The 23,813-nt window shown below is 37.6% G+C and overlaps 1 protein-coding gene across 3 annotated transcripts in view; it reads right to left on the reverse strand.

Moving 5' to 3' along the window:
* The window catches only part of LOC131438048 (RNA polymerase II elongation factor Ell), a 174,553-nt gene that overhangs the window by 13,528 nt on the left and 137,212 nt on the right, over positions 1–23,813 (reverse strand). For all 3 annotated transcript variants that reach the window (XM_058607826.1, XM_058607827.1, XM_058607825.1), the window contains exons 3-7: positions 18,836–19,116; positions 1,876–2,427; positions 1,737–1,807; positions 1,500–1,656; positions 1,187–1,408 (exon numbers count right to left, since the gene is read on the reverse strand). In XM_058607826.1, coding sequence (XP_058463809.1) covers positions 1,187–1,408; positions 1,500–1,656; positions 1,737–1,807; positions 1,876–2,427; positions 18,836–19,116 — 1,283 coding nt within the window. The remainder of the gene's footprint in view (positions 1–1,186; positions 1,409–1,499; positions 1,657–1,736; positions 1,808–1,875; positions 2,428–18,835; positions 19,117–23,813) is intronic.

Below are 23,813 nucleotides of genomic sequence, written 5' to 3' on the forward strand. Positions count from 1 at the left end.
AAAAGATAAATCGTTCTGCAAGAAAGGTCTTGAAATGTTAGAAAAGCGCTGGACTGATTGTGTGACTCTTGACGGACACTATGCTGATGAATAGTTAGGTTTTGCAAAAAAAGTGTTTTTGCTAGGAAGTTATTGATCTAAGTGTTATACAAAACACTACTCTGACGTTTGCCAATTGAAAAGTATAGCTGTGTTTAACCCGTTTATACGATGCTTATTAATTGCTCATTACTAGATAAATATTTCTAAAGAATCTTTTCTTTAATCACCTTTTTATCTTTTCTTTATTCTATCCCAAGTAATTCATTTTTTGCCGGTTATTACTTGATTCGGGAGGCTCAATTTTTATGGATACTAAATTCACGATTATAAATCATAATTTCATGGAAAAAAGTATTTCTTGATTACTAGGCAACGGATTTATTTTCGTGATGGCGTTGCCAACAACCTACGTGGTTTATGAATGATTCTTTGTCAATTTTTGCTAATGATAATGCTCAGATGCCACTTTCTACTGCCATTTCACGATTGGCTCTCATAGATTGAATATTATTCCGTTAGTAAATGTAAGTAACGAAGTCGAATTCTGATGAAGTATGGCTTCTACCTGATCTTCTAAAATGAGAAAATTCAATAGAATCGATTTCGCGTGTTCTTCGTGTGTTTGTAGTGAAATTGATGTGAACCAGGACCGTCCGCAGCAGACCCACACAGCGATTCAACTCAAGTCTAAGCTTATTTTATCTTCACCCTTTCTACATATATATCTCTCTCTCTCTGTCTCACAAAAATTCAACAGTTAAATGTAGTCCCCCCCTCTTTTTTTCTCGATACATTCCACTGATATCAAAAGAAATGCAACAATCTACAAATGCAATGTAATTTGAACGACACAAATGTAAAAATCTCCCCTCCTCATCTCCAAAAGCCAACAACCCCCCCCCCCCCCCCCCTCCCAATCCCCCCTCAGACGATACAAACCCGACGAACGACCGCAACTTGGTCCGACATGAAAATATGTGTTTGGTATCAGGTTGAGTCATCCCTTTTGCGAAATCCCTCTGTTACTCTGTTTCAAACATTGTTCCACCTCTCCCCCACATCTTGAAAGCAAAATCCACTTTCCTCTCATTTTCATCCATATCACCTATACAAACAGAGCAGCACCTATTGCGGACATACTTACCGATTAATATCGGGTAGGATATCCTTCTTGTAGTGACTGATACGGGGCTTTTTCGACGTGGGCATACTGCCGACACTGCTGCTGTCGTCATTGCCGGTAATCGATGGCCTTTTGCCACTAGACGGCGGACTGCTGCCGTTGTGCGCACTAGACGGACTCTGTCCCGACGTAGATGAGCCGCCATCCGAGCTGAGAGGAGGTGTTAGATTTTGAGGCTTCCGCCTAAAAAGAAATACGGCACAAAACGGGAAACGATTGTTAATTCCGTTCGAACACCACACACTAACGGCGAAGTAGTGATTGGATGCTGAACCTTTTGAGTGTTTGCCGATCTTGCTCAGAGTAGAACGGCCAGTCCTCCTGTACATCGTTCCAAATGTGTCGATGTAGATAGTAAACATTATCTCGCATACTGGAGATGCTTTTCAGTACCTGCGTTATACAATTTTTTTCCGCCCCGCGAACACCGTCTGAAGAGTTGACAACCGAAAAACGGAACAGAATTGATTAGCAAAGCTGATTTAACTTTGAACCTAGCAGAGCCAATTACCTTGAGCTATTCTGGCGTACAGTTCTGGTTTCTTATATGGCCTTAGTGCTAGTAAATGAATCAACCTCTCTCTGTTTAAAAAAAAAGGAGAGAATCGATTTGTAAATAAACGGCCGATCTGTCGATATGAAACACTTACCTAATGTTACGCTTCATTATTTCCGGATTGCCGGTCTTATGCTGCGTTCGCCCGTTTGTCACCCGGTTGGAAACGATGCCGTTTTCAGACTTTTGCTGCTGATGGGGAGGATCGTGCACCGTATGTTGATAGCCGGGCTTCATTTGCAGTGGTTGTGCTGCCACCGACGGGTGGTTGTTACTACTGCTATTATAGTTGTTGTTGTGCTGCAGGCCATTGCTTTTCGGTAGCTTTGGGGACGTCGAAAGACTGTTATAACTGTTGACATTGTTGACCGCCGACAGCAGCTGGCTATTGTTGTTGTTATGGTTGTTGTTGCTGGTGTGGTGGTGGTTGCTGTGGTGGTGACTGTTGTTACTTGCGAGCGCGGGAACTAACGATGATATATTACTATTCACAGCACTGCTGCTGTAGCTATTGCTGGAACTATGCAGCGAATCACGTTTGCTTAACACTGTATTACTACTAGGAATGTTGCTGATACGTGCAGTTGGATTTTTTAATTTCACTTTACGTCCTATGTCGTTCTGGTTGGGTTTGATCTCTCGTGTACTGGAAGGAAATAGAAAGAAAATATCATTAGTATCCGAGTGAAGTAAAAAAATTAATTAGTTAGTTAGTGCGGTTCACCGGCAACGACACTTCAGCAAAATATTAGTTTGAAAACATCGAATAAAATCAACTGTCTTGCTGAATTTAGATTATTAGACACATACAAAGAAATATTCTTCCAACACTGAGGTATTTAATGCTCAATAATATTCAATTGTTAAACACCTCGATCATATACGCAGCAATAGTTCATTTCGTCGGGCATCGTCGCATCAATCAAACCATATAAATGGGGTCGTCATTATTTAAATTGTAAACGAGTGCGCATTTGCCGCTAAGGTGCTTTTTCACACGCCAACGAAGTCTACTATCAATGTATCGAATAACGAAACAAGTTTGGCTTGTTCGAAGCACACAACACAATTAGCTAGTATAAGCCGATAAGACGGAACTACTTCGTAGTAAATACTTTGGCGGGGAAGTTCTTAGTTTAGCAAACGAATTTCGAACCATAAGAAAGCACTTTTAAATTTACTGTTCGGAAAATAATTTCACTGCCAGGAACTTTTTGTACCCCAGGCTAACCCCCATATGACCACTAGCTGAATGGGACAGTTACTGGAAACTTGCACGTCAGTAAGGACGAAGCACTATGGTGTATTCAAAAAAGTAATGCAAGTAGAATTTGAGCTTCACGGCTGTTAAGCTGTTTATATTGAATCGTTATGCACTGACGAAACATAACAAAAAAAATAAATTTTGTTATGTGTCCTAGCACAAAATAGACTAATCCCAAAATGACCATTGCTTATTTTCAAGCACTTCTGCACATTAATTTGTTGGTTCGGCTTCGGTGTGAATGTCACTCTTTCAGTCACAGGAACAGACGGCTTGCCACAAGAGATATTTCTTTGTGAACTTCATTAGTTTAATGTGTGTTGAAAGATCTCTGCAACCTTCCATTTTCCAGTTACCGTTCAATATTCCAGTCCAGAAATCCGTAGACTGTAGACGACAGTCTCACCTTGCTTGCCACAATAATCCCGTAAGACATGAGACCATGACTTATAAATCTGTTGAAACAACAGATTAAGTTCCAACAGATAGTGATGCACTCCCTGCCCCTCCCCTTTGTCAATATAATTGAGAATAATACAGTATAATATAATATAATATAATATAATATAATATAATATAATATATTATAATGTAATATAATATAATATAAATTGATATAAAAATATAATAACAGATCGGCTGAAAATTTCGTATCGTTTCTATGAGAGGGCGCCACTAGAATTAAATCCATACCATTTTCAGTTAGTACCAACCTTCAAAAGATACGTGTATAAATTTGACAGCTGTCTGATTATTAGTTTGTGAGATATTGCATTTTGAGTGAAGCTACTTTTGTTATTATGAAAAATATGGAAAAATAGGAATTTCGTGTGTTGATGAATCACTACTTTTTGATGAAAAAAAGTGCCGCCGATACCAAAAAATGGCTTGATGAGTGTTATCCAGACTCTGCACCGGGCGAAGCAACAATTCGTAAGTGGTTTGCAAAATTTCGTACTGGTCATATGAGCACCGAAGACGATGAACGCAGTGGACGTCCAAAAGAGGCTGTTACCGATGAAAACGTGAAAAAAAATCCACAAAATGATTTTCAATGACCGTAAAGTGAAGTTGATCGAGATAGCTGACACCCTAAAGATATCAAAGGAACGTGTTGGACATATTATTCACGAATATTTGGATATGAGAAAGCTTTGTGCAAAATGGGTGCCGCGTGAGCTCACAATCGATCAAAAACAACAACGAATTGATGATTCTGAGCAGTGTTTGGAGCTGTTATATCGAAATAAAACCGATTTTTTTCGTCGATATATAACAATGGACGAAACATGGCTCCATCACTTCACTCCGGAGTGCAATCGACAGTCAGCTGAGTGGACGGCACGCGATGAACCGAATCCAAAACGTGGAAAGACTCAACAATCGACCGGTAAGGTTATGGCGTCTGTATTTTGGGATTCGCATGGTATAATTTTCATCGACTACCTTGAAATAGGAAAAACCATCAACAGTGACTATTATATAGCGTTATTAGAGCGTTTGAAGGACGAAATTTCAAAAAAACGGCCTCATTTGAAGAAGAAAAAAGTTTTGTTTCATCAAGACAATGCACCGTGTCACAAGTCGATGAAAACCATGCTGAAATTGAACGAATTGGGCTTCGAATTGCTCCCTCATCCACCGTATTCTCCAGATTTGGCCCCCAGTGACTTTTTCCTGTTCTCAAAATTAAAGAGAATGCTCGCTGGTAAAAAATTTAGAAGCAATGAAGAGGTAATCGCTGAAACTGAGGCCTATTTTGAGGCAAAGGACAAATCGTACTACAAAAATGGTATCGAAAAGTTGGAAGATCGCTATAATCGTTGTATCGCCTCTGATGGCAATTATGTTGAATAATAAAAACGAATTTTGGCAAACAAATGTGTGTTTCTATTAAACGATACGAACTTTTCAGCCGAACTGTTATAATACAATACACAGTGGCGTCTCGTCCTCATGTGCACCTTGTGCATTGCACAATCGGCAAAACTGTATTACGCAATTTGCTAGTCAATTATTTTGTAGATTTTTAGATTTCACATACCGAATGTTAAATAATGAGCAACTCCACAGCATAATATGCACAAATTCACCCTAAGCTGCTTGCGCTTGCTGGTCAATGACAACAAAACGATCTCTTTATATCGCTTTGCTGTAGCCAAAACGTGGCGTTCTTAACTCTAGCACTTTGTCTTGTACACCGAAATTGCGTGTTTTTACACTCATCTCATATACATCCAACTGAAAATTTCAAATAGTTCAAGTGTTACTGCACAGATTCAAGAAAAGGAGGAATTACTCAACTCAGCTCTATGAATCGTTGTTTTTTTCTGTCACGTTTGGCTCTGTGAGAGCTTGTATGCACACCTTCAGGAGAGGCTTCAGTGGCTTATACTTATGGCAGTTGAAAACAAATTGCTGTCTCAGTTGCAACGTCGAAGCGGTTTCATTGGTTAAGTTATTGACAAACTTACGCGCCATACGGAGCGCCGAATTCTTCTACTGCATCGATGATACGAAATAAGTTCAATAAAAACTTCCCATCCATCCAAGTGCTATATTATTTCTGACGTCTCAGGCGTAAACTTGTGCAATATTGTTTGAGGGTTGCATAAGTAGTGCAAACTTTGCGTCTGCTTAGCGGTTTAAGTTGAACTGCTAGGCACGAGATGGCAGTTCAGTTTAAACTGCTTTAAGCACTGACGAGCCGAAGGCGAAACGCGAATAAATAGAAATAAAATATGTGCTTTTTGCACAAACCAACAAAACCCCTAAATGTTCATATTTCTCTGTTTACTTATTTATCCGGCTAATTCTACTCCAAGAACAGCTTATTTCAAATCGAATATAATTTAAAATCGAAAAATCAAATATTTCGTCTACACTGAGAGTTAAGTGGAACATATTTCTATTCACTCACATATATGCGGTACGATTCAAATAGAAGTTGCAACACTTCAATAAAGAATGATAAGAGGAGATTCATCAGGAGATGCATCAAAGAAAAAATATCAATACTTTGCAAAGTAATCACCATTACATTACAAATTTGCAAATACTGTTATTTAATACTGAGCAGTTAGTTTTTAAATGATCTTGTCTCTCCATTCCAGTTTGATGAATGATGAAGGAGAATAAAGAAATTGGATAAAAGTTTTTTTTCATGTGTGTATAGCATCAGAGAAGCTATTTTCGGTCTTTCTATTCAGACATTTTTACATTGCGTTTTATAATAACATTACTAGTGTAGAAATCGTGCAATCAATATCAGCCTTATTGCAGCTAAACATTTTGTCTCTTGTGGTTTTATATTAGCTTTACAGTAGCTTGTAGGACTGATGACTATTTAATGATAATTCTATATATGTATATATAGTACATATATTACTGGGGTAGATCTTTTAACTTTTTGCCTTTATCATATAGAAAGGTAAAACAATAATTATGAAATCCGACTTGAGAATCTAGGCCTGGAGGGTCGAGAGGCATATGGCATGCGACTCAATTCGTCGAGATCAGCAAACCGATTTTCCCAATCTTAGATTCAAGTGAGAAATCTCATAGTCTCATAACCCGCTATTGAATATCACACAGATCTGACTTGCGATTGTGGAATCACAGGGTGATACGCAAAAAACGTTAACGCTTGATTTTCTCGGAGTTGATTCAACTGATTCTCTAAAACAGAGCACTAATTTTTATCTGGCTTATGCTTCCGGAATACCAGAATGATGAGTGATAAAAAAATCATGTTTATGAATTTGTTTCCATATATGATGAAAAACTTCTAATTCAAAGCTTCTAATGTGTAAGTCTTGTAAGTTGATGACCTAATAAATGAACTTTCGCTATACCGGTCCCCAATTCCAGACTCTGGGTAGACAGGAAGCTATGGTCAAATGACACAGAAATGAAACTGACATCGATATGTTTACAAACTTCGATATTGATGTTTTCCCGGATCTGAGTTCCGATTCTGAAATCACAGGGTGAAGAATGTTAAAAAGTTTCATTGTTTGCTTATAGGTCTGTTCTAATACAGATGAGGTATTTGCAATTTTGACTTATTTTCATAGATATCGTTTTATGTTCATGCAAACAAAAAAAAGTAAATTTTACAGATGACTTTATCGCACATACGATGCAATTCATAAAGAAACTTGTCAAATGACGGGATATGGCATATGTCATGACTTGATATTGGATTAGAATTAGTTTTACTGATTCCGACTGTATTGCATTTGTCTAGTAATTGCAACTGCATGATTTTATATGCACCATTTACCAGCCAAGTAGATGTAAACTTATGAGATCTACTTTGTGATCCAATTATTCTCGGTTCAAGTAGCCGCAGTCGCTATCAGCTTCTAGTTTTTTTTTATTGCATGCGTGCCGTGTGCCATGGGAGTACGATGCGGTTCCTAATGTCGTTTTCACTTGATGCCAAACCTAACCCAGTTTCCACGCTGCGGTTCCTAACTGCTGTCGAACCGTTTGTTTGAAAAAAGCGAAAATCTCGCTGTGTGGCTGAGTCGAATCGTCAAAGTACGGATAAAAATTCTTTTTTTCTTGCGAAATACTCAAATTTTCTCCGGACTAACACGATGCAACGTGCTCACCCGTTGAGAGTTTCACCGGAAGTGCTAACTAACCAAACTCAGTTCCGTGAAAATTGTTTGTTCGATGAAACTACCCTTGGTCAGTTTCAGTTTTCTCAAGCGAAAACGACATAAGTGTTGCTTTCATAAAAAGTCTAATTTCAATGTGTAACAAACAACTTATAGTGAAGTGTTGGTGAAAAGTGTTATTGAATAATGATGATTTCAAGGGACGGATACTGAGAATTTACCGCCCAAAATTAAACTATGTCAACCGATCAAAGCACCATCTGCATATCATTGTCGGTGTTATCAGATTTGAATGGAATGTGAAAATTTATAAGTCAATTGTGCGATTCAAGCTGAAAATTCAGAATTGGTTTGCAGCTAACCCATCCGCGAGTGTTCATTTTATTTTATTTTTTTCAGTAGTGGTATGTCATCTCGTGCTGTTTACATCGAATACAAAAGACAGTATAACAGTGAGATCATTCCTTAGAAATATTTCATATTTTCCTTATTTACAAGGTCTAATTTTATTTCTCCTTAATAAAAATCGGGTCGATTATTCGAGGAACGTTTCATCAATAGATTTATTTTTCTTCGGATTAAATGATATGTTTAAGACGCGCGCGTGAAATTTATAACCCTGCAGATATTTCTTGCGATCGTGCTTAACTAGGATGTATGTAAATATAGTTTAGACTGCGAGGAGGATCCATTTGGTATTTTATTATCAGGTGTACAATTTTGCTTCCGCCGTTTTTTTTTAATTTAAAAGCTTTATTGCGAAAAAGTGCTTACAGATGTATTATTCAAAGTATTGTCCGTCGCTAGCGACAACTTTCTCCCCTCTTTCCGGCAATTTTCGGATCCCGGATCGAAAAAAGGATATCCGAAGCAATCCATTTTTCCAACTCTTCGAAGGATTGAAAATGTTGATCTGCCAGGCCGTGTGCCATCGAACGGAAAAAGGTGGAAGTCAGAAGGGACGACATCTGGGGAATACGACGGGTGGGGCAAGACTTCCCATTTCAGCGCTTCCAGGTACTTTTTGACCACTTTTGCGACGTGATGCCGAGCATTATCGTGTTGGAGTATGAGTTTGTCATATCGCTCTTGATATTGTGGCCGCTTTTCTTTTAGCGCGCGACTAAGGCGCAACAGTTGCGTTCGGTTGCGATCTCCTGTGATGGTTTCTCCCGGTTTTAAGAGCTCGTAGTAAATAACACCGAGCTGATCCCACCAAATACAAATCATAACCTTGGCGCCGTGAATATTCGGTTTTGCCTTCGAAGAAGATTTTCTGCGTTTTGGATTATCGTATTGAACCCACTTTTCTTCACCGGTTACGATTCGATGTAAAAACCCCTTACGATTTTGTCTTTGAAGCAGTTGCACACATACAAATAGACGGCACTCGATGTCCCTCGGTTTCAACTCGTACGGCACCCAGTTTCATTCTTTCTGAATCATGCACAGGGCCTTGAGACGTTTTGAAATGGTTTGCTGACTCACTCCCAACGATTTGGCAAGCTCTTCTAGGATTTGACACGAATCTTCATCAAGCAATGCTTCTAGTTGTTCATCTTTGAAGGTTTTTTCTCTTCCACCACCATGTTTGTCTTCGACATCGAAATCACCATTTTTAAAACGTTGAAACCACTCCCAACACGTTCTTTTACTCAGTGCAGCATCACCGTAAGTTTCTGAGAGCGTTCGATTGCGCTTCAGCTGCATATTTTTTCGAATTGTAACAGAAAAGTTAAACTTCCCGCAAATGGCGAGAATTGGGAACATAAACAGACATTTTCGAGCGTGAATAATACGAAAACAAAAACAACTGTCACTGAAACGGTTCGTTAGGCACTGTACACACTCACTTTAAAAACATTATCATCTATGTATTTTGACCAGTCTCAGCCGGTACAGCCACCTATCGAAAAACGAAACGGAAGCAAAGTTGTACACCTGATATTTTGGTTAGGGAGTTGCTCCATTGATGGTGATCGAGTAATATTTTGTAAATTTGCATGGACTGTGACGCTCCTTTTTGCGAATCTTCTAAGATGAAAAATCACAAGTTTTTTGCGAACTGTGCAAAAACAAAGTGTGTAGTCACAAAAAAATCTTGAACTGTGTGGATCAAGACTTTGATTCTATACGTAAATCATACGGCTCAAGTAACACGTTCCCCTATTTTAATGAGGTAGACCGGGGGAAATCGTGAATTTTTCCTGAGTATACTGTTATAAATAGAAAAAATACATTCTGTTGCTTTCAAGTTGTTAAACTCTCTAGTATCTAGCAAGTTGCTTGAAGTAGTTTTTATTATATGTATTCAAGATATAACATAAAACTTCTGACTATGTATAATGTCACGAATTACCCCGATACCGGTAATTTGTCACATTGGATTGAATCAACTGTAAAAAATCAATTGCAATACTCAAGTTTGCGAATTGGCTACCTCTTGGAATGCTTTTTTACCTTTTTTATATGTATAAAAAATAGGTATAGAATTCGCTCAATCTTTCGAAAAATTTTCCGAGGCCCGGAGGGCCGAATGTCATATACCAATCGATTCAGCTCGACGAACTGAGCAAATGCCTGTGTGTGTGTATGTGTGTGTGTCTGTATGTGTGTTGTCAACTAAGAGGTCGAGATCTCAGAGATGGCTGGATCGATTTTGATCAAACTAGTCGCAAATGAAAGGTCTCCCCGTCACCCAGAACGCTATTGAATGGTTTTGAAATCTGATGTTTACTTTTTGAGTTATACGAAGTTTTAGTCAACAGAATATGTGTCCAGACTTAGATTTCGCTCGGTAATACCTATCCAACAAGCCATAGATTGTTAAAATCCGTCCATTTTTAACGGAGATATCGATATTTTTGTGTAAGCCTTATTCCAGTAGAAGGAATTTTGAGCGCTGTATGAAAAAGCAATGCTTGGGAGCAACATGAAACACGATTTTTTATACTGTTACATATAATTGTTTTTAAGTACCAAAAAGACTGTGTACAGCATCCTTTTTTATGACAATTTGCCTCGGACCAATTTTAGCACGGTTCATTTTTGGCAACATAATCTTTCGAATATGGCATATGTAAACCAGATGATACCAGCATTATCGAGTTGGAAGTAATTCCATAATTATATTGATTTAAACTATTTACAGCAATAAATGCTGGAAGAACATGACTTCCATATACCATACGACTCAGTTCGTCGAGATCAGCAAATGCGTGTGTGACAAATAATTTCACTCAATTTTCTCGGAGATGGTTAAACCGTTTTCTACAAACTCAGATTCATATGAAAAGTCGTATACTCCCAAACAAGGTTCCTGAATTACGTTTGGATCCGACTTCTGATTGCGGAACCACAGGATGATATGTGAAACGAAATTAAAATAATGCAATTAATTTTTCTCGTAGGTGGCTGAATCGATCTAAGATTCGAATGAAATCTAAGAATCATCTATGATTCAAATGAGAGGTCTTAAAATCCTATAAAACCTCTTACTTTTTAGTCAGATCCGTCTTCTGGTTTAGAAAATGCAGGGTGATTAGTATAAAAATGTTCATTTCACATAAATTAATCAGGTTTATCGGGTTTGCAGATTTGGATAGTCGATTACCAAATAAATTTATTTCAGTTTGAGCGGTATTCGTTTTTGGATTCGGAATGTACCCCTAAATTTCAATTCGCACTACAATTTCTCAAAGATGTCTACACACTCCTCAGGTGAATTTAACTGATTTCGGCTACACCGATTTTAGAATTCTGGTTCCAGTATCGAATCGATTCTCAAAGCTCAATCATTTTCTCAAAAAAGACCAAATCGAAGTAAAGTGTTTGGCGTAATAATTTATGGCCATTCGAATCATTTTGGGCTATGCTAATTCCTGAATACCGGTTCTGGAAGTACCATAAATAATGACGAAAAACTCTAAAGTGGAACTTACTTCGACATCTCATGGAATGTTCAATCGATTGTCACACGCTAAGATTGAAATTCGATATGTTCTGCAGTTTCGGCATTACAGGGTAATGAGTGATTAAAATCTCAATTTGTCGTTTTAAACGACGATAATTAAAATAATGTCATGAGAACTAAAACACCTAAGAATATCCATGCAAAAACACATGCGTATTGATAAAAAAAGGTATCATCTCACTGCTAGGTGGATTAATCACGTTTTTCACATTTTCTTTAGCTTTTCGAAATTCTTGTGGTTGCTCCTCCATTAGTGGGTTCACTTCCTGCGCTATTGACCTCTTTACGTTGCCGCTAAAGGCCAGGGATGAATTATTGAATGATAAGATTGCTGAAAAATAATAATTCCACAATATGTATGGAAATTAACGAAAGGCGATATGTCACGAATTACCCCGGTGATCATGTCACATGTATTATCCCAGCAGCATGTGTCATTTTTCAGTTTGAATGACATTCATGCAAGAGAATATTGCATACAATTTGTGTTCCACATTCGTTCATAATAATCTGGAGATCAAGTTTTGCTTACATTACGGTATTTACAACTCATAAACATGTGGTTAAAAAAATCAATCTTAAAATTTTACTGTTTCAACACGAAAACACTTTTACTGTCACTGAACAAGTAAAATATTACATAAGAGTATCAAACTTAGTACCACTTGGTAAAAATTTTTTCAAATTTTTCCTAGCCCATGGATTCAGGTGGCGTGTATTTAATTTTTTTCCCGTTGTCATGTCTGCTCCCTGCTATCATTCTACCTGGGAGGTACTTGAAATCTAGAGAAGCGTCTAGAAGTTATTACATTTATATGTAATGTAATGTAATATCACTATTAATCAGTTTATCAAGCCTAATCGAGGGCATTTTCGAATTGATAACAATATAACCTGTAACTTAATATTGAGCATGCTCCCAACTTAGGTATCAAATTATTCTGTTCCAGACTCAATTGGAAAAGTTGTTATGTAAAGTGTTAAGTACTACAATCATTATTATGTGTTACAGCGGGCGCCGATGCCAGCTGATGATTTCGCGGTAGTCAATCGGTCGGTCGGTGGTTCCTCCCGGGCCCGACTAACTCTGAGGGCGCTCCGCTTGAGCGTCCTAATCTATTTAATGCCAACTTTTGAAAGTACCGTGTCGTTCAAGTCGGCGATGAACGCGCAAGTGAGAGTGCTGGGTAGTGGTCAGAGACCGTCGGTGCGAAAGGGGTGGAGGGAGGGGGTTTGGTTGTGATGTGGTAGGAGCAAGAAGGCGAAAAATGAGGCAGGCAATGAAATAAAATTGAAAACACCGCGCGCGCAAGAAGCGAAAATTGGAACGTGCCGCAGCTAAAGTGTGCTGCCCGTTGTTGTCTTGCTTTGCGGTGCTGTTGCCCGCACATTGGTTCGCGGCTCGGTTGCATAATTTGATCTCTTTCTATTTTCGCTGATGGCTTTGCTACGGTTGGTGTTTTTTACATTTGTGTAATACTTTCAGGAATTTGTACTTGGATTGCATACTGTGTGACGCGGTTATCTATGAGCGACCGATAAATTATAGTGCAGTTTTGGTAAATGTCGAGTTATCTTAAAGACAAGACCGTTTCTCGTTCCAATGTTCGTCTATTAGTATTGCAGAAAAGTGATTCCTGAGTATCACGATTTGCTTCATTCGACTGAATTCAAATTGTTCAACAGAAAAATTTGGTATGCGGAAAACGAATCTTAAGGCTAATTGGAATTAGGAACTGTATGAACTTCACTTGCGCAAACATCCTTCGCTAATCACTTTACGCCTGATTGCCATCTATATTAGGTTAAATAAATAAATGTTCGTTTACGACAGTTTATATACCTCATCTGATCAAATTTATCCAAAACATCAAATCTGAAAGACCTGTTCAATATCAGATATCACTTTATAGAAGAAATGAGATTTCTTATTAACAAAGTTTTCAAACGGTGTAACATAATTTTCATTTCGATTCGATTAAAATTCAATAGTGCTGGCTATTCTTCGAACTTTACTGAATAGTAGCTTACAATCAAGCCTAAGTTTTTTGCATTCTGTTCAGTCAACTCCAAGAAAATTGAGCGATAAGAAAAATTTTTGCCCACACATACATACTCGCATATACGATCTCGTTGAGCTGAGTCGAATGGTATATAACACTAGAAGTCATCGAAGTTCCGATCAAAAGTCAAGTTTTCTATCAATTGTATGACCTTTCAACAGAGAAAGGTAAAGCTTTTTTTACCAGCGATAACATTTTTATGTTTTACTCAAAAACTTCGCAACCTATCTTCAATTTCTAATATTTCACATTAGTGCGGATGATATGCACAACTGTAAAGCAAAACGAATAAAAGAGTTTAGCACTAAGCAGTTCAATTTGAACTGCTCTGCGCACTGGTGAGTCAAAGACGAAACGTAAAAATAATAAAAACGGTTATGTGCCCTAGCACAAAATTTGGCTAACCCCTAAATGAATAAAAAGCATTTGCTTAAAAAATTCACATAGAAAAAAATGCATTAGAGAATACTTCAGACTATTTCACTTCCTATAAGACAGAAGTACAAATTCCTTTTTACTATACGGAATTGCATCAACAATACCGTCAGTGGAATCGATCCTTTTTAGGACAATAAATAATTTGAAAAAATAATTTTATACGGTTTTGAAATACAAGCTTATATGGTCTTGAAACACAAAAAAGGAAGCTTCTGTGAATTTTGAACAGGAATTTCTTTTAGAAAACCCGTTGTTCCAGGCAATATTCATGTAGATAAGGTCAATCGCTGAAGGGTACAATCACAAGTTTGTCGTGTACTACGAACTGTTGCCGCGTTGTCAAACCTTCAAAGGAGCATTATATCGAATCCGTATAATGCAGCAGATATTCAGCGGGTATTGAACAGAGGATGAAGTACGAATTCGTTATTTTTCAGTAATACAAAAGTCGGTTGCGGTGACTATTTCAAACAAAAATGGATGGGAATTTCTGGTTCACTCGCCATATAGTCCAGACTAGGAGCCATGATACTATCTCTTGCTTCAATCGATGTAGAACGCTCATACCGGAAAACGCTTCTCCACAGTCAAAGCAATTACAATTTATTAAGTAAGAGCGTGTCCATCATAGATGGCGATCGGTAAGTGACACGACTTTATTTTTTTATCGGTAGAGGGAGTCTCTGTCTTTGGCGCTGCGAACAAAAAAAAAATTTGTCGATTGACAGAAGATTTTCCGTCGGGAAGATAATTTGGGGGGATCGCTATGAGTGCCATTTACACAAAGCGCTTTGAGGCCGTGTTCCTTTGCACACTTCCTAACGGACATGCAGCGGCGGCTAAATACATTAATTATTACTATATCGATTATTTTGGCCTGACTTTAACCTAATTGTGGTCGTTCGCCGGGGAAATACATTAAAAAGTCGACAAAGTTAGTCAAGATTTAATCAGTCAAAAACCGTCGATGACCTTCTAAACATCGATGACCTTGGTACAGTAGGAAAAAAGACCAAAATAGACGAAAAACGAATTGTGATTTACTTTTGCGCGATCCTGGCTTGTCCTTACGTCAAGAGCGAGCGAAAATCCTATTCAAAATTATCTAGGCCTACATTAAGGCATTTCCTATCGAATACTTCGAAAATTTAGTTGAAAGTATGTCTTGGAGATGCTAAGCAATAATTGGTGCTGGTGGTGATTTGACTCACTATTAAACTAAAAACGCGTGACACGTTCTTACTTAACAGACTGTAGTTAGCTTGGGCTTGAGCGAGCACCTCTAGTTGCTACTCCGTTACTGATCGGGATTAACTGGAATTGTACAGGGAGTTTCTAGATGATCCGACCTGGGACTGATAAATCATCCTTCAATGTACATCTTCTGGTAATCCCAGAATTCATTGCTCAGTACCGGCGCCGGCCAGGCCCGAACGTTGATCGTCTAAGGAATGCGCATGCCACAAGTGTCACGGGAGAAGGATAATTGTTAGTAAAAATTTCAGTATTATTATTATTCGACTCAGTATGTTCCGGTTTCAAGATGCTCGGATGCACCACTAAACTCGCTGACTTCCCGAGTGAACGTTTCAACAATATCCTATATTGAAGTCCTGGGAAGTCTTGATTCACAGCTCTTATTCGAGGAAACTGAAGAAAAATTTGCAATACTATCGCGTAAAGAATGAAAACTTCCCAATTTTTTTTATGAATGAAGTGACGTGATACAAAATAAACGAGTGAATGGGATTTAGACAAAATAGTTGATTCATTGCTTTGATATATTCTAAACAGTTGTTATAAAATCATTTTAAATTACCAAATAAGGTCAACAGATTTCACGCGGTTTTTTTTTATTTATTTAAATTATTAATTGGTTATATTAGTTGATTTGAAGCAGCCGGCAATCGAGAAAAATATTAATTTGTTGTTTGAAATATTAATATCAAGTGTTTTTTAATATGTATTCAATATATGTTATCTCTGGTATTAACTTTGTGCAATAGTTGATTTTTATCATTCAATTTATAATCCTGAAAGACAATCAATAACATGGAAGAAGAAAACATTCTAAATAAAACTTTTATACGAAACTAGACGGAAATTGATAGGTTGAATGAAGAGATAATTTAGTAAAATAGAGTAATCAGAAGTGAAACATTGAAAATATCTGCTAACTGAAAGGAAAAAAAAATCTTGCAGTTGTCGCCTTTTACGACAAGGAAGCAGTAACCCAGTGGATCTATTCTTGGTTCATTTTTTTCCGCCGGATTCCACACGGCATCTAGGCTGGTACTGTCCCGAGAGAGCTAATAGGTACTATCAATCTCCTAGTGGATCCCAGCCCCTTCCTACTTAACAGACTGTAGTTAAGATACAAAATTACAATTTTCTACAATTTATTTTAATTGTAAGCATTATAGGAAACAGTTTCCGATAGACAATAGATTTAATAGAAAATGCAGAACCAATTTGCTGAGCTGAGTTGAAGTAGATCGTCCGAGATTGTTCTTCGTGTTGACCGAATGAGTGAAAATGTACAATGAACTAAAAAATGAAGCTTGGTAGAAGCAAATCATTTTCACTGTACATACCCACTCATTCCTAACTTTCCATTAAATGATCAATAACGACGCCAGCTATGATAGTGCTACTGAGGAAAAGGAAGGAATGTTAGTCCGATACTCGTTGTTTCTAGAAACCACCGCCTGAACAACACGGGATAGGAGATGTGTTAGTAGGGAGGGAAAGAGATCGGGATCTGTTTTGGTAAACAATATGACCTCAACAAAAGCTGATTTTCAATACGCAGGAGAAATATAACAAGGCATTATAAGTAAGAAAAATAAGCAGTGTGCCTTAATATTATATTATATTATTGAATAAAAAAAAAAGTAAGAAAAATATAAAATATCTCTAAAGAACGATCTTACCAGTTTTCTTTTGTTCCCATTCGCATTGCTGTTAACAACGCGAGATGAAACACGACTACTGAAAATATTAAATAAAACAAACAATTTTGAATAAACCTGCTGCAGACCAATCCTAGACCTTCAGCCTGAATAACACGATTGACTTGTAAACCTTCACACATTCCATATAAATCTGATAACACCGACAATAATATGCAGACGGCGCCTCGATCGGTTAATATCGTTGAACTTTGGGGTGGTAAAGTCTCCGCTTTTAGTTACGCGAATCAACACTATTCAATGAATTGCACTCTCACTACTAAACACACATTTGTCACACCTGCACTATCACTCCAAAAACTGTTTCAACCAAAATATTAACTATACGTATCAAACAACATATTGAAAATAGGCTTTTTTGAGAGCAGCACTTAGACACCGCATCGTACTCTCAGTGATGTCAACTTCTTTTCTCAAATTCAGTTTCCGATATAAAATAAATTCAATAGAAAATGCGGTACCAATTTGCCTCAATAAACTCTTGGGTTTAGAAAATAAGTCAGAAAACTTACTCCTACACCCAATACAATTTTTTTTAACACAGTTGAGATTTATGCTGGCTAAGTTACTTCTGAATTCATTACAGATCGAAAATCAAGAATTTCACATTTTTGAGTTTTCACAAACTTACACGTAAAGTCCTGTCCCATAGAACATTATTGAATTTCGGACTTTCGCTACCGGAATTATGAATAATTCCAACAAAGTAAAAAAAAAATGGGACTCAAAATGAATTTGGTTCATGTGACCTGAATTCCGAATCCGTGTTCGAATAAGACCACAAAAATGATAGAAAATTTTAAACTAAATTTGCATTCATTGGCCGATTTTAACGATGATCAGTCAAGTTGCCAATTACTAATAGCATCCTTAAGTAATTTCATCCGTTGGATTTATATTTATTTGATTTTTTTTCAATCAACTTTACACAGTGCTACGTCTGTAGTGAATTCCAATCAGTCTCATTTATGACCTGAACTTACCGAACTTTCAATGAACAATATTCTGAACAACATTTTAAAACCATTGAAGTATATTTCAACTTGTAGTAACTAACCACGAATTAATAGAGTATCCTACCACACATGAAGCGAATATGCCCAACGATCGCCTGCCAAAAACTACAAACTTGTCTGCTTTCCACCAATCAAGTTTCATTCGCATAACGTCGGCTAATCAATTCCCAGACGCAGAATCAGTGAGCTATCCGAACCCCCTTTGAGCGCCCGACGTGCGGAACGACACGGAATACCCATATGTACGGCCCCCAATCTGATGGAGGTGATGTAAAAGAGTTTGTTGAATAATTCGGGTTAGGTTGAGCACGCATGCCCCACTGCCAACACCCTGGACCCCTGCTGCTCCAGAGCCAGTCACTTATAATAGAGCAACATGTGCGGAAACCAAAGCCGAGACCAGTTGGCCTAGAAAGCGACCGCTTCCTTCCGTCAAGTTGAGAGCAATTGCGAACGAACGCGAATTAAATCATTATACTAACATCATTATGCAGGAGGTCAGACCTGAATGTAGTGGCGCTGCTCTTGGACGCCGCCGTCGCCATCGCCAGCAATGACAACGACTAGATGCGTATGTGCGGGTGCGGGTGTGCGGGTCTGTGTGTGTGAGCTAGTTTATACAGTGTACTTGAATTCGCACGAGTTCAAGTTCATCTCCCCGCCACGGCAGAGCAGTGCTAACGTGCAAGGATCGACTCACCATTTATTCTTTTGGTTCTCCTCTGCGGCCGCCATCCGGTGCCTCGTCGTCTCATACACATCATCGTTGGCGTGTATCCGCATTTTGTGCGGAATGTGACCCATGTTTTGCAGCTGCTGGCCCTGGTTCTGCTGAATGCATTCGATCGATCCGCCACCCTCGATGTCCGTGATGGAGAAGCTGAACTTCTGACCATTGCTACCACTGGAGGGGAAGGACAGGTAACCCTGTCCGTTGGCGAGGAACTGTATCGAGGGGTTCAGTGCGTGGCCGAGTTTGGTCTGTGAAAGAGAAAGTTGCGTCATTAGTATCGCGTCTAGAGGCAAGTGCAAATCATGATTAGACTTAAAGAGATAGAGATCGTGTGGTGAGGCATTCGAGAGTTGAGAAAGTGTTGATGTAACACTCAAGGATTTAACCTGATAGTCTTCTGTGTCGGTGTTCTTTGATAATGAAGGAAAAACCTATCTTCATCACATTAGGACATTTTTGTCCTCGAACAAAAAATAATATTCCCAAAAATTTGAGTGAAATATGACTATTGCAATCGCTAGTTTCTGATAAAAACAATCGCTACTACGTTCAAGGCAGATCGCATATCGATCAGCGAAACAAATGCAATCACAAAACCAAGCGAATTAACAATACTAACCAGTATCGAGCTAGTGATAGAATTATCTTCAATTTCAACGCAAACAAAATCAAATTGCATAGTTTTCACAAGCGAAAAATGTGCTCTCTTCGAAAGACAGAGAGCAACTCACAGCCGGTTGCATTTCCACCCACCCTTCCCCTAGCAACCGATCGGATCGAGCGAGAGATGGCTGATGGCTTGGTGCCATACGATACCGAACCGACCTATAAATAGAAATCAAAACAACTTTCGCTTCTTCAAAACAATGTATTTTCACAAGCATTCGGGCATGATTGACCAACTGTTGCAGCAGTTATTATTATGACCGGTGGCATACATGGCCGGGAATCAGTCACTACGACAAGCTTACATATCGAACAGTTCCATTTAAGGGTTTGTACAGCTTACTTGGTATATGTGCATTATCGGGAAGGTTACGGTAACATACATATGCACACATTGGCAAGTCAAGTCATTGAACAAAGCATAGGCATTATGACAATATTGCAATTAAATGCCAACCGTCGGCATAACATTACAGCAGAAAAAAAATCGCTTTTATTATAAGAAATTTCAAAACTAAATCACTTATCCTGTTACCTTTCTCATATACGAAGGAAGACTAACACTGTTACACGAGTAAATCGGTTCAAATTGTCAAAATCAATTTGTGAACAATAGTTTTATTTATATTTCTCGGAATACCAGTATATTGAATAAAGTAAATTTCCGATGGTTTAGTTAAATTAAAAGTAACCTATTGTTACCAGGCTGAAATTCCAACGATATGAGATGAGCCTGATGTTAGTTTTTCCGATTATGAAAATTCTCAATTCAGTCACCGAAAACGATTATATAAAATTAAAATTAATCCAATTATTGGAAAATTTTACGAGCAAAAACTACGCTTAAGATATAAACGGGAGATACCTAAGTGTGATTCAATGACAATTGGCCAAAAGAACGACTTTTACCATAGCAGAATAATTCCAGAAATGTGTAGCAGATCCTACATACTACGATTTAAATAGAACTTTGTGCACGTCTTCAACTTACCAAGCCATTTCTTTTTCACAGAGAGATAGATTCGACTCAAAACAGACTAAATTTACGCTTAGTTTTTTTCCCCCTGAAAGTAGCAATTTTTGAGATTGTTAGACAAGCAATTGAGAGATTTGATTTCTAATGATATACACCGTTTTAACGATTATACACATACAAAAACAACAATTCTTTTACTACGTGTTTAACTATTCTAAACGGCATTATTCATCAATAATCTGAGTTCTTTGCATTTCATGTTCAAATATTTCGGAAACGGCTACTTCTAGGAGAATGATTACTATTAGTAAATTTATTGCTTTTGATCCGTAAAATCCTTTTATAGTGTTTTATTGGCAATTTGGGACTTGACTTTTTGAAAATAACTAAGCTGTTACTACTATTAAAAAAAATCGACAAGAAAATTTCGGATGCTTTATTTTTAGAATTACATTTTTCCGGTCATTTTTTTGTTTTACTTTTTTTTCAGCGTGTAGATTTAGAGAGTCTAATCGTTTTCCTACCATTTCTATTCTGATACCATTTTTCTACCAATAACAGTTTTAGAATTACAACTTGAATAGATAAAAAAGCGGGTGGGTAATGTCACAGACATAACTAAGAAGCGCGTGAATACGAATAGCACTAATAGGCCTCTTCACACTTCCCAATATAGATACTTGTATGTATGAACTGGCTGTGTGATTTTGGCAACGTTTAAATGCTTTGCTTCTAGAATTGTAACGATGCATCTAGACTAAAGTACGTTTTGCTACTACACCGGAGTGTAATGTCTAAACTGACGTCGCGGACGAAACAAGCCGCACAGATTGTGGTAATTTGTGTTCCAGCAGGCAGGCTCAGAATTATAGAAATGAATTTGAAACTGAATTTAGGAATTAAATTCTGAAAGTGAAATCAGGAATTAAATTATGAAACTGAATTCAGGAAATAAATTCTGGCTTAGAAGTCAGTTCCAAAATTCAGGTTCGGAGTTCAGATCTAACGTTAAGTTCCAGAATCCATATCTAAATTTCAAATCTCGGATTTTGTTTAAGTTAAGAACCTAGTCAAGACATCAGTTCCAGAATTAGGATATAAATTGACTTTAGATGGACCAGAATTCAGATTATGAAATCAATTTTAAGATTTTGTTTCATAATCCAATCCAAAGTCCAATTCCGAATCCAGATCCAGTATTTAGAAGCTGTTGAAAATTTAATTATAAATTATTGATTATATTTCTGAAGAAGTGGAGAGAGAATTATGTTGATGCGTTTGGCACTACTTGAGATATTCACGATTGAGTTCTACGCATACTTCCACAAGGCGAATTTTGGAAAGGCGTTGATTTTGTCACCATTTCTGCTGTTTATTTCTGGAATTGCTCAGTACCAAAATGGAAGGGAGTGGATTGAGTGTCCATTGAGTTTTTTCATCTATTAGGAAATTAAATTCCTCAAAATAAATCGTCTTTCCCACTGTGTTAAAACCTTAAGACTTTATTTCCTAGGGTTGCAGTCTCATTATTATAATTTATTATAATCATCATTTATTAACTGTCTAGTCTTATTCAGTTTTATTTTGAGAAACTGATGGAAAAAAGCAGTCTTGGATGAAATAGCAAAAATAAACATTTTCCAAAAAAATTTCTCGGGTACAAAACTAGAACCCATTGGGCATAGTTCTGTCGATTACACTACTCTATATGCAAAGAAACATGTTTTGTCTCAGTAAGTTTAAGGAGTGTTTCTGCTTTGTTTACATGACGTGTAAGGCAAATGGAAGAAAGGAATGAGAGGGTAAGCAGAATCTCAGTCAAGACTCGCTTCTACTGTCACCTTAATTATACTTACTATATGCTTTAGAGTTTTTTAGGCTGTGACAATTAATAGATCAAGTATGATTGACCATCGTTAGTTTAGTGGGAAATTGAAATGTTACGGCAATTTATTTAACCACAATATGAGTGTTATCTTCATATATTTGTTGACAAACTATTAGAATACAGACAGCGGTCAATGTTTCTTAAGCTTGTTCCAAAACCCAGATGCGTTCTCATGAAATGCCATCAAGGTAATATGAGGTAACGGTATTCCCATTCATCTCAGCTCAGTCATCTCGTATACGAAAAACATTAATAAGAGTGAGCTGTCTCGGTTCGATAGATTGACATTATGAGTAAGATGAAGTTAGGTGCATTAGCTTCGAGGTTTCGTGTCGTTACAGTAGTATTGCACAATTTTCGAACTATTTTAGATTTTGTATACGATTTTATCACAATTCGTCGATTGAAAGTCGAGTAATCGACAAAATAATATGGCGACTCTAGTAATGAGATGACTATTGGTACGATAGCCCGATAGATTTATTTTTCATAAATCGTGAGCAATATCCAAGCAGAACAGAAATTACATGATGCAACGATAGAAAACTTTATACAGGCTCATTACTTCAGGATGTGCTACTGTTTACTTATAAAGGGAGCAAACAAGCTCCATTGAAAATATAGACTTCTAGTTGACCGATGTAGTCGCAGACGACAACGACAACGACGAAGACGACGACGAGGGCGACGAGGACGACGACGATGACGACGACGACTCTATGATGACCAAATGCAGTTAGTATAACGGGGTAATCATGGTAATAAGAGGCTATTACTTCCACTTTGTACTAATATAGCGAGCGTGTGATGACTACCTTTGTGAGTGTGTCCTAGCGAGATTGACTAAGTCCGGGAGTAAACCACAGCCATAAGCAGTGCACATAGCGCACGTAATTTAGAGTGTTTTGAACTTTATTAGATTACAATATTGTTGTCGTTGTTGTAGGGTAATAACAGTGTTGGAAATTGAATAAATATTCATTATCAAACCTGTTCCAATCTCAGGTATGGATGTGAAATTAAACGCTCTTGAAGATTTTAAATAATGACACTAGAACAGTAAAACGCAACTAGAACCGATTTTCGTTCAAGTAGCTTTTTCAATTAACAAAGCACTGGTCATACAAGCCAGTTGTCGTATGTTCGAGCCCCGACCTGGAAGGACTCTTAGTGTCAGTAGGGTCGTAGTACTAGCCATGCAGTGATTCTGTACGCTATGAATCGATTGCGAAGTCTGTTGAAACAGAAAGGCCAAATTCTACGAAAAGAATATAATGCCAAGATTTTGCTATTGAAAATTAAAAGAAAACATTTTGATCTGTAATGGTAGATTTTAAATTGAATTAATTATGTACTAAACGAACTAGACTATCTCACTTACTTGAATACTGGTTGAAAGGAAAACCGAAATAATG

Source organism: Malaya genurostris, chromosome 3, assembly GCF_030247185.1.
Source record: "Malaya genurostris strain Urasoe2022 chromosome 3, Malgen_1.1, whole genome shotgun sequence".
NCBI classification, from domain to species: Eukaryota; Metazoa; Arthropoda; class Insecta; order Diptera; family Culicidae; genus Malaya; species Malaya genurostris.